This window comes from Nicotiana tomentosiformis, chromosome 3, assembly GCF_000390325.3.
Source record: "Nicotiana tomentosiformis chromosome 3, ASM39032v3, whole genome shotgun sequence".
NCBI classification, from domain to species: domain Eukaryota; kingdom Viridiplantae; phylum Streptophyta; class Magnoliopsida; order Solanales; family Solanaceae; genus Nicotiana; species Nicotiana tomentosiformis.
The window spans coordinates 136,328,893-136,344,245 of record NC_090814.1 but is presented as its reverse complement, the minus strand read 5'-3'; the positions used below and the strand labels follow the sequence as shown (position 1 = coordinate 136,344,245).

The 15,353-nt window shown below is 36.7% G+C and overlaps 2 protein-coding genes across 3 annotated transcripts; both read right to left on the bottom strand.

The window, feature by feature from the left end:
* Positions 1-4,816: 4,816 nt before the first annotated feature.
* On the bottom strand, positions 4,817-10,324 carry LOC104087511 (TPR repeat-containing thioredoxin TDX). 2 transcript variants are annotated; one of them, XM_009592007.4, is made up of 11 exons: positions 9,787-10,324; positions 9,666-9,699; positions 8,293-8,403; positions 8,115-8,202; positions 7,937-8,017; positions 7,781-7,845; positions 7,521-7,661; positions 7,309-7,425; positions 7,176-7,229; positions 6,386-6,416; positions 4,817-5,272 (listed from the first exon to the last, which is right to left on the bottom strand). In XM_009592007.4, exons 1-11 carry the CDS (start codon positions 9,894-9,896, stop codon positions 4,944-4,946), a joined length of 1,161 nt encoding a protein of 386 aa, XP_009590302.1. In that variant the 5' UTR covers positions 9,897-10,324; the 3' UTR covers positions 4,817-4,943. The 2 variants fall into 2 exon arrangements, with proteins under 2 accessions (XP_009590302.1, XP_009590303.1); XM_009592008.4 differs by lacking the exon at positions 9,666-9,699 and having other exon boundaries at positions 9,787-9,981.
* A 1,268-nt stretch (positions 10,325-11,592) lies between these two features.
* LOC104087512 (protein TIFY 6B) lies at positions 11,593-15,066 on the bottom strand. Its single transcript, XM_009592009.4, has 7 exons — positions 14,814-15,066; positions 13,321-13,517; positions 12,921-13,180; positions 12,739-12,829; positions 12,316-12,643; positions 12,152-12,209; positions 11,593-11,962 (listed from the first exon to the last, which is right to left on the bottom strand). Exons 1-7 carry the CDS (start codon positions 14,881-14,883, stop codon positions 11,824-11,826), a joined length of 1,143 nt encoding a protein of 380 aa, XP_009590304.1. The 5' UTR covers positions 14,884-15,066; the 3' UTR covers positions 11,593-11,823.
* Between the last annotated feature and the right edge of the window lie 287 nt (positions 15,067-15,353).

The window sequence follows — 15,353 nt, the reverse complement described above, 5'->3', positions numbered from 1 at the left end:
ACACACCACATCTATTATGCCATTGTGTGACAAGCATAAGAATTCCATTATCAACTCTGAGTCACTAGCAAATTACATACCTTATAAGTCAGAAACCTCTTTCTTGCTTCTTTCTAGGAGAAAATCATAACACACAACACATTTCGTACATCGGTAGAAAATATCTGGTTCAAACCATGGTAGAACCCATCCTGAACACTTTGAAATCCATTCGCACATAACCAAGCTATCTGAACTGAATTCCTCTAACTCCACCAAGCCACACAGGTTGTCGAATTCGAGAGCATTGCCATGAAACACCTATAGATACTAGCCACATCATAAGTACCCAAAGAACCGATCATACCCATTATTGTGCTAACCCAACCTACTACCAAGCTTTCCTATTTCTCCAAGTTCTTTCTATATTGCCTTCAAATTGCTACTTTTTCCTTGTTAGAACACTACTATCCTTAACTAAAACTTACCCCACGAACTCTAGCATAGAATCACGCCGCCCTAAGGCTTATATGCCGCCGAATTCCCTTTTTATGTATTCCAAAGGTTCCACAACAAAAAAATGCTTACTCCGAAGAGACTTTATGTGAACCTAACACTGTTTCCTTCACCTTGTTGATACTGAAATGCATAATTCACAATAATATAAGATGCCACGAGTCTCAACACCGTTCAATGCAACTCCCAGTTTTCTAGCCATATTTATAAATCTTGAATCCATTGTAACCGTTCTCGAATTAACCGACCAAACGGATCGAAACGACATGTGCCCCATTAGCACATCAACACCCAAGGGAATAAAGAGTAACCCTCACTCCTACGCAACCGAGCAAATTCCCGCTCCATGTACACTATATTCTTTGTGAATAAACACTCAATTATTTTTATGGTCCTCCTATAACCATAGAGTGTAATACAACTTGTGTCCAGAAATTCCTTTACCCGAGTCATCCTCGATCTCGACCTCTGCAAGTCATAACTGATTCACCGGCATACCCCGAACCGAACTAATATGACCCATAACCGTACAATCAACTCGTCGATAGCAGATCTTCACGCCTCTATTCATGATCTTCACGCCCACCAGATATTCACAACTCAAGTCAAACAAACTTTTTTTTTTGAACACTAACCATCACTCCAAATAGAGTATGCAGGCTGATTCACATATTAACACGATTCCAAACCATTCTACACTTTCTCAAGGCGCACGACTACCCTACTAGTGAATTCATATCCTATCTGCCACGCTTACTTCGGTTAAATCATCTCCTGTAAGAAACATCTCAACCTCTACTTCTCCTACTTGACCCGCTAGTACTTCAACCACCGCGAAACACTTCCCGCCATGTCTTCCCTCATACTTTGCTACCCAACTGTTGCATCGAATCGACACCACGGAACTGCAGGAGGGCCATAGCCAGGATCAATTATAACTACCCTGGTCAGCAAGAAATAGCGTGAATCAACATGTTTAAGCTGTTTAATGAAACAATTTATTCCATCTTTAAGCAATAGAATAATTTTTTTTTGTGACGATAGTGTCCATCATTCCATTGGGTACCTACTTTCTCAATTTATCACATGTTTAAGCTGAAAAGAGTTCACTAACATTTCTCTTTTTTGTGTTCGGTCTTTCTTTTTCACTAATAAATTACTGGAGCTTGTGAATTAGTGAAAGGAAATTATTAATTTTCTGAGTCACTTATGTACACTAAGGCAATGTCAGTTGCATGAGCTAATTTTAGTTTCAGAAATTTCAATATACAGTTCAACGAATTCATGGCTGAGGGGAATCAATGCAAATAATTATATTCCAAGCACATCCAACAACTAAAAAAAATGCACGCTTCTTCGAAACAATAACCAAAGAAGAACAGGGGAAAACAGAGCCGAAACCATACACACACACACAATGCATCAAAAATGTTGAAAAGGGTAGGAGAGAATAGATAATACACAATCCCTTGCTATATAAAGTGCTAATAACTCAAAACAATAAATAACATCAACAATAATGGTTACCCAAAATCAGAAAATGTTAAGGCTTTTTCCTCTGACAAAATGCGCACGAATCCTGGGAAGGAATTTGATGATAAATTCAGTCAAAATCAGCGGACATTGGATCTTTTCTGATCGGGGAAAGGGCCCTTCTATTACGATGTGTACGATTTAGGGTATGAGATAAGTCGCATTATTTTTATGCAATGTCTTTTGTCTTCTGGCATGTTTTGACTTTTGACAATCCTCCAAAAATAATAAATAAGGCTCATAATTTATCAAATGTTACCTGTTACACCTTATATTTTCATACGTGAAATTACGCCATAAATAAATTATTGAAAGTTCGGAAATGAGATATTATATCCCGTATTTTCGTACGTTAAAGTTTCATCGAAAGTTAATCGACGTAAGTTCCAGAATGTGATTATTTTGAAATTTTAAGCATTATGCTATTTCAAACAAGTGACGAGTAAATTCGTGAAGGTGAGAGGTAAGCAAATCGGAGAAAATAAATTTCGTCAAAGTTTGACGTTTTGGATAAAGTACGACCCGAGCTAAAATACCCGGTATTTATGGACTAATAGCATACAAGGTATCACATGACCATGATACTAAGTTGTATAAGATATGTTAAAAGTAAGTAGTATTTTAAGTAAATTAAGACAATTTTTAATTATTCGGGTAATTGATTAATTATTGAATAATGAAATATTATCCAATTAATTAATAAATTATTTGAATAATGATGGGAAAGACCAACGTGGCACCAAGCCTCTCTTTAACCAAATGACTCTTAAGTCATTAAAAGAGGTGGCAAAAGTAAGAGAGGTGGGCAAGTCTTTGAACGTGAGTCACCTTACTTATTTAAGGAAAGAGATCCATTTTTACGTTCTTTACAATTCAAGCACCAACGTTACACAGAAACTTTACAATTCAAGCTTTACACAGAAACTTTACAATTCAAGCATCGGCGTTAATTCACTTTTCAAATAGCAACGTTGTTGCTAAGTTCTTAAGGAAAGGTTTTGGTTAAGATTTTCTTTGCATAACAACATAATTGCTTCGAGCTTTTCATACGACTTGTTCTGTGTTTTATCGCAATTAACGTGTATTAGAGGATTGTCTTGGCATGTTAAGGTTATCCCTTCTTTCTTTTGGCATGACCCAAATAATACTGAAAGAAACAAGCAAACGTACAGTTTTCATAAACGACTCTATTCATAGAAATATTATGGGTGTCTATATTCTTGATTCCCCATGTGAATTATTATTATATCTTCTGTTTATGGGTCTCAGAAAAATACTTATTTGATAAAATTTATCCGACAGACATTATTTTTATGACATTCCGAGAAAATTTTATTAACATATTTCTTAAGGCATATTATTTTTATGACATTCCGAGAAAATATTATTAACGTATTTCTTATGCATTTCGTGTTTTATATATATACATTGATCCATGACCAGATGGCGTTATATACGCGTATATATGTATATTATATATATATATATGGGATATGAAAAAAGGTTATGGCGTTATATACGCACCACCAGCTGATCAGCTGGTATACGTTGATGATTTGCCCACAGTGGCCGAAATGATATGATGTGATGCCCTCAGAGGCTTGATGATGTTATGAATACATATACCTATGCATGGTATGACATTTATACGCATATGCATGACGTTATAAAAATGAAATGATTCACAGAGCGTACATGTCGAATCTTTTACTCCATGTTTCTCTCATGTCTATTATTTATTGATTTTCATTCCTTATATACTCGGTACATTATTTGTACTGATGTCCCTTTTGCCTGGGGACGCTGCGTTTCATGCCCGCAAGTCTCGATAGACAGGTCGAGAATCCTCCAAGTAGGCGATCAGCTCAGCAGAAGATATTGTTGCACTCCATTTGTTCCGGAGTTGCTTGTTTGGTCAGTATGATTTAGATGTGTATGGTTTGGTATGACAGGGCTCTGTCCCGACCTTTATGACAATTATGTACTTTTAGAGGCTTATAGACATATGTCGTGTACGTGAAAGATTGTACGGCCTCGTCGGCCTATGTTTTGAGTTTATATATGATGATGTAATAAGAAAGATACGTTACGTTGGTACTCGGTTGAGTAAGGTATCGGGTGCACATCGCGGCCCATCGGTTTGGATCGTGACATTACCTATATTAATTGATGCATATTTTATTGGAATTTGAGAAAATGATTTGAAATGGTAATAAATATTGTGGGTAAAATAGGAAAAAATTTGTTGTCTTCTCTTGATATGCGTAAAGTGACAAGTAAAAGTGAACATCTATTTTTAGTATATATGCCAAGCAAAAGTGATCGGGGAGTATAACCCAACCGGACTAAAGCGTAGTGATGGTTGGCAGTAAAGTAATGATAATATTTACATGTACAGATGTATTAAATACTTATCTTATTTTGACAATCTTATAAGCCAATGTGAATATTAGGATACTTGGTGTTGGTCTTCTAATGTCAAAACTTTAACTGCTGACATTTATAGATAGCATTCATGATCTCTCGTTGATGCACTTAACGTTGGTTAGAAGTTTGTACCTAGCCGTTTGTAACTTGCTACTATCTTCATAATAATGCTCTTACTGCTAATAGATTGTATGTGATTTTGATTCATAACTGTAAGTCTATAACCATATAGACATGAAAAATATAGAGCTTTAGAAAATTTCACGAACCAGGAAACTAGGGAAGTCTCCCTGAATCAAGTTGCCTCAGATGAAAATTTTGACAATAACGTACTTAGGAAACCTTGAAAACAGTTCTTCACTGAAAGAAACTTAAGAAACTGTGCCTTTATTTCAACAAACAAAGACATTTATATCACCAAACCAGCCAAATCACATACTATTATTCTGAAACAGAGAAAGTAATGCACAAATTCAATCCATATGAAGTTAGCCTGCATATTGAACGATCTTTTTCTCCAGCAAATTCTTGTCAGCACCTACTACTCTGTCAACCTCCTTGCCATATTTTATGAAAAAGAAAGCTGGAACACTACTGACGTTCCATCTTGAAGCCGCATCTCTTGCCTCATCTATATCAGCCTTTAGAAATGCAGCTTTTGGATATTTCTCCGCCAAGCTTGTGAAAACTGGAGAAATGAAACGACAAGGCCCACACCATGTCGCAGTGAAGTAAAGGACAGCTAGACGCGATGCTCTGGAAGCAGCATTTAACTTTGTCTCCAGTTCGCTCACAGAATGGATACCAATAATTTTTCCTGTATATAGCAAACAAGTAAACGATTGCATAAATATGTATGCTATTCTAAACCTCTCAAATGAAAATTGCACTACTTTGCAGCACGAAACACACTTTTATTCATCACCTAACAAGTGATTGTTAATGGAAACCCAAATGACAAATAACACATGAAAACGAGAGGGAAACAAATTCTCTAGAGGAGATTAACATAACAACGTTCAGGATATCAAATTTTGGAAGGCAGAGAGATACTAGAAGACTTAACTGCATCAGACAACATGAAATTTAAGTTACAAAAACTACATGCTCTTTAGCTTCAATATATAACCAAATGCTCAACAGCTTCTACAAAACATCATCTAGCTGCTACCAGCAGCCTTCTTTATAGTTTTCCTTCTCCCTTGAACCAACTATCATAACCCACAAACCCAACCCCCTCCCCGGCTTCCCAGCGGTCACAAGAGCATTTCCCACTTCTCTCCATGATGATGAGAACTACCAACCTCTTGGCTGGACATGGAATGCTCTTAACACTTCAGCAATCTCCTTGAGATGGTCTAATATCAGGGCAATTCCCGAAAGGTACCTAAGAAAGCCTAGAGAACCAGGGACCTATCTCAACATGCAATTGTGTGCATATAGAGCAAATATCTACATGATATCTACACATCATCCATAATTCCATATCCGTGTTACCTAAAGGTGGTCATTTACCAGTTTACATAGTAAAATGTGATAGTTCTAACAAATTACAGATGGAAGCTGACTAGCTCAATCAAGAAGGTTGAAATATGGTGATAGGTATTTTTCATTGGTTGGCGATCGTGCATACCAGTCTTGATGTTCATTCTAAGCTGTGTTTAATATATAGTAAGTAGATAAAGAAAAACCTGGATAATCACAGGAAGAGGTTGATAGAGATATTAATTACGAGCAATCATTCATTAACAAAAAAATGATGCGATATTTCCAGTCATATTATAATAATAAATGTTGGACACTAGTTTAACATACGGATTGCTAAGAATGAAAACTCGGTCACAACAGACAAAAAAGAAATACGTTAGATAAACTTAAATGCAACCATCAACTATCAAATGAGTAGTCAACTCGAATAATGAAATCTTACCACCATTTAAATCAGAACCAGAGTCAGGACCCTGCATCATTTTATTTTTTGGAAGAAAGAGTAACTCATCAGAAGAAGAAATTGAATCTATAAACAAAGTAAATAGAGGGGCTGCAGAAGGGAAACAGTAAAAAATCAGAAAATACCAGGCCTACTCAGTAATCCAGATCTAGGTCCTAGTCATTTTTTGCCACTTGACTTGCACCATGGATGAAAATGCAGTTAAATTCAACCACATCACTTGAAAAAACAGCAAGAGAAATATAGCATCTCATTTTAACGGTGTGTAACAAGGTAAACTAATGTCATATTTTTGTCAGCAATTTCAGTCCCCCTTCACCAACGCCCTACCCCCAGGAAAAGAGACATAAGGTAAAGGGTCAATTAGGAGTATGGATCCAACTGGATGCTAGCTGAGATTAGCTATGAGGAGATAACAAAGCTGCCCAAGACAGTGAGAAAACTAAAATGTTGATGATCACAGAAAGAAGTTAGCTCTTTTTAATTGTCACGGCTACCTTTTAGAGTGGGGGCTAAGCAGGACAGATGGAGCTCAAAAATGAGTTACTGTCACCAACCAATCAAAGGATGTATATATAAAGGATATCAGCTTCAGGTGCAAACTAGATTGAGGAGTATTAACAGATGCAACAGGCTGAAGCCCACAGAAGAGCACAAACAGTGAACATAATTCTTACTTCAAAAGCCACCTTATCAAAAGAAAAAATCTAATTCAAAAATCACATTGTGTGACTGGGGGGAACACAAAAATAGACCGTAGAAAACTTACAGAAGCTTTATGTTGAGATTGTTGTTCTTTCTTTTCATCCTTTTCATAAGCTGCCTGCAGCGCAATACAATGTCAAGATTAAATAAAAAATCGGCTTGCTAATCACGCAATACATTTAGTACACTAAAAACACCTTTGCTTCTGCTTGACGGCACTGCCTGTCACGCTCAATTTTCCTCTGCTTCTTCTCTTGTCTCAGACGCTCATATTTTCGGCAGTGCTCTTCAATTTTACGAGCATTAGGTTCAACCTGCCATATTTACAGCCAGTGAACTTGTTAGATTTAAAGTTTAAGGGTATGTCGGGGAGAAGTAATGTGCACAAAAAGAAGTTTGAAGATATGACCTTTTTAAGTATCTCTGCAATCTCCTCATCAAAATCTATCGTCGATGCCACATGAAGGTCGTTAGCTGCCTCTTTCCATAAGCCCAACATTGCCCTAGCCATACCCCTTACTTTGTATGCTTTTGCTGAGTCAGAGTTGATCTTTAAATGAAATGATTTAAGTGTCAGTAGGAATCAAGATGCAATCACAGGAATATAAATGAACCTAAAATTTCATTTCTAGTTAATGAAACCATGTTCTGAAATTTCTTCTGAGAAACCTTTAATGCAGCATCAGCATCACGGATCGCGGCGTTGGGTTTTTTCAGCTTATTGAAGACACTACCTGTGTAGACATTAGTGTTTGTCAAAAGACCACTTGAATGACATGATACAGAGTCCAAAATTTTAAGATGGTAAATATGTCAGGAAATAACCTCTTGTTGCGTATAATATTGCAGAATTTGGATTCAACAAAATAGCTTCTGTTAAATGATTTATGGCTTCATTAAGCTTGCCTGCCAGGAATATACAGTTCCAGTAAGGTGTAACTTTCCCAAATTAAGATTGTAAAAGAAGGATCTATATTACTCATTTAGGTAAAGATTAACGTGCCTTCAGATAATGCATCAAGAGCTTTAGCTTTTGATGTTTGAGCAGCATCTCGATTTTCTTCAGTAACTTCACCTGAATAAACTCCCATCTGCAGTTATACGACAAGAAAGAGCTCATTAAATCCTTAAGAGTTAAGACCATGCTGCAGTTGAATCCACCTTAACCCTTCATCACAGACCTGTTGTGGAGGATCATTGTCAGGTTCCACGGTATCAGTGTTATCCAACTCAACATCAGACTCTATAATGTCCTCATCCAATTCATCAGGATGTTCATCTCCACCTTTTTCCTGTGAAGTCATTGCCCGGCATTAATATGAGAAAATAAACTACATTTCCCCATTTCACACCGAATATCATGGTTTCTAAATCTTTAATTTGAAACCATGCAAAAAGGATGACCACTTTTTCAAAATATCTTGGCTATACCAAATATCATAAGAGTGTAATAGATCCTACTAATTTACTTCTTCAAAATAAAAACTAATCTCTACTCCACATTGTTGAACCAATCATAAAATTTTTTGCATGCATTGAACTAAATCTTTGGTCTAAAACAGAGAGCTTCAAAGAACCAGATGTATTAACTTAGCTTATGTTAGTGGGCAAGCCCAAGCTAGAGGACCGCAATAATGGTCTTCCTTATCAAATATATTAAAGTTGTGGGCAAGGATGCTGTTCAAAAGTTGTACCATTTTTCACTCATCCCCCAATTAGTTGGTGTACTCACCCAGCCATCCAAGCACAAGCATATATTTATACGTACTGATGCACATCAACGAGTATGTCTCTCCATGATTCTAGAGCTATTTTCTTCTCTTTTTGATATGGTAACTCCTACCCCCAAATCCCCTTTGCTCGGGGACTAAAAGTGACCCTTTTCCCACTTTGCTCCCATGGTGACTCGAGCTGCCGACCTTGTTGGCAGGAGAGTGCTTTACCACTAGAGCAACCTCACTTGTCCCTAGAGGCCATTAATCTAAACCGAAAGATGCTGGTAGCTGAACTTGCAATTTTATGGATGAAACATGGCATTCATGCATCATTGAATTGTGATGTTTACACCAAACCTCAGCTGGGACTGCCTGAATTCGTACATGAAACAGGAACCACACTGTTTAACTAGATCTCCTATACTGTGGCTATTTTACGAGAAACTGGTAATCAACATATGGGTGCTTTCAAATAGCTTCAGCCAAGTAGGGCCAGGATAATCCATGAAGCTAGCTTCAGCCTGCTTGACGAAAAAATCTCAGAAAGAATTCTGTACCTCCAGCTATAACTAAATAAGGAGATTTAACATTTGAGTAAGAAAGTCTTAAAACCTAGTAAAGTGGGGATTAAAGTTCAGAATGGTTACCGTTATGTTAAACAATTGAATTTATTATATGAATGAAATATCAAATAAGTTGACGCAAACTAATTTGTTGAAAAGAGATTAATAAAAGTATCTTCTTTAGACTGATACAGTAGTATTTTACACAAAAAGAAGGGCGTGAAAATAAGGAATTGCTGAAGCGAGTAAAAGGGCGAATTGCTAGCGGAGGCTTACAGATTTAACGGATGTAGGAACTCGAGCCCCCAAGCTGAAATTAATTCATTACACAATTTATTAACAGTTGGTTCGTTCAAGCAAAGCCCAAGAATTTTGAAAATAAGAATAGCGGTAGTACCTTTCGAGAAAGTTCTTGAAAAAAGAAAGCGAAGGATTTTGTAAAATTGAAGGGTTCGTTTTGCATAGCTCCACGAATTGCTTTAGGTCTTGAAGTTTCTCATTATCCATGATCGTCTTGGTCCCCCGAGTTCACTCTCTTTCTCTGTCTTAGTAGTCCAACATATGTCAACTTCCACAACTTTGTCCGCAGGATAGCCCCAGGGTTTTCCGATTGATATACCAAAATAGCCCGTTAAGTATAGGGTTAGATTAATATTGGCCCTTAATGTATAACCCTAGACATAAATGGCCCTTTATCTAATTATCTTTGCCAAAGGAGAGCATTTTTGGTCCAGGGTTAATCAAGGAATCAATATTACCAGATGTCCATATAATATGCATGGAATTAGCCGCTTCATGCCAAACATATAGCATTCCTTGCTCTTGGAGCCAATGAGATTTTATATGAGAGAAGAAAGAAGACTATGCATTCTTCATATGAATACCAGATAATAATAGCATAGCACTTTGAATTTGAAATAAGAAATTTTTGTATTAGCTCGATTATGTATCGACAAGGTAGTATGAAATAAGGGATACTTTTTATTTTCTTCTTATCTTTAGAGTGCTAGCTTCAGCTTCATAATTTTTTGTGTTTTTATGCTACTGATGAAAATACAACAAATTTGATGGAACTACAATATAAGGGGAGCCTTGGAGCAACGGTAAAATTGTCTCTATGTGACGTATTGATAGCATATCAAGGGGAGTTCCATGGGGCACGTGAACTCATGGTCCCCTCCCTAAATCATGTATAGTAATGTTATATTTTCTTAGAAATGCTTAAATATATACGCGGACACCCAAGCTCAAAGTACATATGATGGAATGGTTATTGGGTACACCTCTCTAAGTGAGATTATGAGTTCAAATCTTATGTCAATATGATTATTTTTTCCTTTCTTTTCTACCTCTTCATAGTAGTGCGCTCATCTTTCTAAAATCATGGATCCGCCTCTGCCTATAGCTTCGTAGTAGTGCACTCATCTTTCCATAATCTTGGATCCACTTTTACCAAGAAATAATGGGTTCAAGTCATTAAAAACAACCACTAATGTTTGCATTAGAGTAAGCTGTCTACATCACAGCTTTTGGGTGCAGCCCTTTCCGGACCGTGCGTGCACCCGTGATGCTTTGTGCACCAAATGCCTTTTTTTTAATGGAACAACAGTAATTAACCTGCACAAAAATGCAATCGGATCTCGTCCTTAGAGCTTTGAAAATTGAAACATCGCTGCAACTGCTACGAGCGGGAAGAAGACTTTGAGCATTAGCCTCATTCTTCAGCTTCATTCTATACATTCTGTGGTCAATGTGAGTTTTCTCCCACCATGGAGTGTTTGACATTTGCTTCTCCTTTTTTGGTTTCAAACTTCTTACACTGTCTAATCTAGAGTCCATTAGGATATGAGGTTCTTTTGTTGAAAATGGACTGGACTTCCTAACTCAGTTCGAGTCTAAACACCCCTGTTTTTCAACTTCCACCGAAAACATAAAAAGTTGAATCTATAAAAACTTTCAATGCTGCACAGCATAAGGTATAAGATTTTAAAACGCTGAACGGTAGAGCACTTACAGCAATTCCATCACTTACAACCGTTCTTTTCTGACTCTTATTTGTTCAATTCAGAATACTACAACAAGTAAGAAAACTTTTGACTCACTTTCTGTACTCCCAAAAGACCAAGTAAGAAAACGCCCGGCGAAAGCTCCGATGTACAAAGTGGCGAACAGAAGAATAAAACATACCCTGAACAAGGTAACATTGAAAAGAATGCTTCTTTACATTGGCAAAAATGGAAACCTACAAAAGGCTCGTAGTGTTTTCAGATGAAAAGGCTCTGATCACAATTACAAGGAAAACAACCTAAAATAATCGTATCTAACAAAGAACTGAAGTATTGAGGTCAAGACGAACACAAATTTAATAGCTTAAATAATCTCTCGCTACAGTCTTGATCTTGCGTCTACATTATTTTGCCACCATTGGCATTTTTCACGTCTCCTTGACCAAATTGATTACATGGGGATGACAAGAGCCTAAAGTGTTTTTAGCGAAACTTCTGCTTCCATATCCAAGAGAGCTACATTCTGGGGATTGCTTGCTGCTGTCGTAAGGTGATGCACTTATTACCCTGAATTCAAGAACACAACAAGCTTTTAACACAAAAGTGGAGTTTTTCACAAAAAGGAAGTACCAAAAAAGGGATAATATCTGAAAAGCAATCCTTTGAGATAAACAGATAAAGGACTCCCCTTTCTCTTACACTTTATGAAACAGCAAAAACTCACTCAAATTGGGATGAAAACAAACCCCAAATTACCTTTCTTTGCGCTTCTCCAAAAACCGAGCCAATGATGCCTTGCGTGCCTGCGGCACAGCTGCATATGATAAATGCCCAATCATTTTACTGACATAACGTACGAATAAGCAAAATTTGGCCAAGAATCTTGGTGATTTTTCAGTTTGAAAAGCACAAGAATATACCTGATGGAACAAAGGTGGCAGGAACAGATCCTATGGAACTGGAAAATTTGGAAAGTTCTGCTTTATTAGAAGGAGATGGTAGGACCCCAATTGATTTGATAATAGTTACTCCATTTGTATTACTAGACACTCCGGCAGGTTGAGATCCACAATGAGATGTTATAGAAATGGGGCTGGGAAGAGTAGGTGTTGTGTTGTGGCACTGATTTACAACAAAAGAGTCAACAGAAGAGGACTTGGGTATAGGCGCCTGAACTGGAGATAGAGTAGATGTTGCACTTGGCGTAACAGGTGATGCATTTCCAGCAAGCAACATAATAGCTTGAGCCTAATCCAAAAGAAGATATAATTGGTGAAATTGTCAACATAAGATACATTCATGAGACCAACATCAGGGAGAACCTAAAGGTCTAGAGGGTTCACCTTCTCTGGTGAAACATTATCGTAAACGCAGACGGAACCAGCATAAAAGATGGTCAACTGAGCAGGACCTGGGGGAGTTTTCGGAGCACCCCTGCCAATAGAGATCCATAATAAATTCAGCATCCCCCTTCAGTAAAAGTTTTCTCAATTAAGATATCTTATATCAATGTTAGCTAACATACCTTAAATCAGTAGTGCCCACGACAGCGCTGTTAGTTGGAACAGCTGAAATGGGGCTAGCAACTGGATTCTGTCCAAGAGGAGAAACAAAGGACTTATGACCAGGCATAGTCATAGATACAGAAATCTGATTTGTTGGGTTGGAAACTGGGAGCACTCTGACTCCATGAGATCGAGGCAGGGAGTGTGCATCATAGTGATGAGGAGAGAAAGTTGTCGACATGTAGTGTGTTCCACCTTGCTTTTCAAGCATCATGTTTTTCTGACATTTAGAGGAACAACTAATGAAAAGACAGCGAATGCGAAAGTATTTATACAAATCTCTGGTACCATTTGACAATCTCATTTAGGCATTTTAGGGGGGTATGATTAAAATACAGGTTATGAAAATCCATAACGAACCTGTGTTACACCAGAGTATGGTCGATGACTTGAGTCGACAGCTTCAGTTGTGGTTATAGTCACCAATCCAGTTGATGCAAGAGAATCAAAACCAGTTTTCGGCCTATCCTCTTGAGCAGCCTTGAAAGAGAGGTATTGAGGATGAGTAGAGATGTTGTTCGAGAATGACCACTGCATTGCTGAACTTCTCAGAGGTGCTGCAACATAAGACAAGAGAAGAAGATACCATCTTAATTAGTTGCATCCAGCATTATATTTTCTAAGTGTATAAACAGGCTTCTGATGTACAAGAAATTAAATACCTACTTCAACTTTTAACTCTACCAATACAGAAATGCAATTGAGTAGTTACCTAATAATAAACAACACCCTGGTAAATTGTTTGAAGTATATATTAAGAAAAGACAGACGAGACGCCGACCCACCAAACTATAAATTGTCATAACCTCTATGCTTTTTCCCAGACATTTTTTCCCTTATAATAAGAAAATCTGATCAAATAAATAATTCAAAGTGCTTCATAGGTGCAGCTGAAAAAGGGGGTGAACATGTTCTCTTTCTTGGAATTAAAATACAGGCTGCTAACTACTAAGCATCTCATGTGCAATATAATAATATACAATATTGTATTTTCCAAATACATAAGATGAAGTAAAGAACATGGAAAACCATCTGGTCAAAGTAGATTAAAAGTTTATACATAGAGCCATACTTTGGGCTTTCTTTAATACATTATTCTAATGGGGGGAGCAAAAGTACTTTATTCATTACTTTAATCTTGTTCTTGGTGATGTACCACCATAATTTAATATTAATTAAAGAAGGTGACTTGTGGGGCACCACAACTCATCTAAATTTTAAATTTTATTCTTCACAAATAAACTAATATAAGAGCTTATCAGGTGCACGTTAGTAATGTATATCCAACGCACAATATGCATTCAAAAAAGGTGCATGGACTACACTAAAGTCTAAACAAAGCCTCCCTCGAAACATCCAAACTTATGAAAAAGCCAAATCCTATGGTTGCACAACCCACTCCGAAACAAATACTATTAGCCATTATTTAATTTTACCTTTGAAGTATTCCCACTCAACGTGGACCACAGTACGTTGCTAATATAAAATTATACAGCTGTTAAACTTACATTAAATCAATAAAAAATTTGTTTTGACGAATAGGAAACTATCCCGTCTCTGTTTGGGGAAGAAGGAAATTTTCAAAAATGAAACGAAAATCTTGAGATAGATCAAGATATCCAATCTTTACTGCTTCATATAAGTTTCGAATACTATTTGGCTTGATTCCATAGCTGGTTTGCAAGGAAAAAAAGTTCTTCAACTAAATAGACTAATTAAATGGAAAAGGGACGATTTAAACAGAAAGAGATATTATCATAGAAATATTAATAAGGTGTAACTGGCCTAAAGATTCAAGCTTGAAATAAGAGGAAGAGAAAACATGAAACATAAACGAAAAGACAATATGATACCTGGATCTATATGTTCTTCAATGACTTCTTGCTTCACGTGATGAGTCAAACCCATAAAATCTCTCTCCATTATTTCACTTAAAACTAGCTCCAACTTCAGGATTTCAGAGATATCTGACAAGATCGTTAACAGTTTGTTGAAAAAAGGATTGAGAATAGCAAGAGAAAAATAGAGCTGAGAGCTCTGGTTTTTCGGCTTTGAGGGGGGAGGTTTGTTTATTGTGAAAGGAAAATGTGAGGGAAATAGTACACAAGAGGTTTAAATGAAGTCATACCTTTGCTTTTTATAAGATAACATCACTGCCGTTCATTTTTCGAGGTTACCTTGTCTGTTTTTGGCTCCAACTTTACCGGTTATTACCGGTAATTAATCGTCCCGTGCAACCTTTTATTTTTTTTTAAAGAAAAAGTTGTATACTTTGATTCACTATTAATATAATTTATAGTATTATTATTATTATTATTATTATTTATTTTAGATTATAAATAGATTTTTATTAAATAAAATTATATGCAATTATATTTTAAATAAAGTAATTT

Excerpts from the sequence above, each read along its gene's own strand:
- LOC104087511 (XM_009592007.4), bottom strand. The coding sequence starts at position 9,896 with ATGGATAATGAGAAACTTCAAGACCTAAAGCAATTCGTGGAGCTATGC. Across the intron at positions 8,404-9,665 it reads TTCCTACATCCGTTAAATCT|GAAAAAGGTGGAGATGAACA; the intron begins GTAAGCCTCCGC and ends ATGACTTCACAG. Across the intron at positions 7,846-7,936 it reads AATATTATACGCAACAAGAG|GTAGTGTCTTCAATAAGCTG; the intron begins GTTATTTCCTGA and ends ATGTCTACACAG.
- LOC104087512 (XM_009592009.4), bottom strand. The coding sequence starts at position 14,883 with ATGGAGAGAGATTTTATGGGTTTGACTCATCACGTGAAGCAAGAAGTC. Across the intron at positions 13,181-13,320 it reads CATACTCTGGTGTAACACAG|AAAAACATGATGCTTGAAAA; the intron begins GTTCGTTATGGA and ends TCTAAATGTCAG. Across the intron at positions 12,210-12,315 it reads TGCCACCTTTGTTCCATCAG|CTGTGCCGCAGGCACGCAAG; the intron begins GTATATTCTTGT and ends TATCATATGCAG.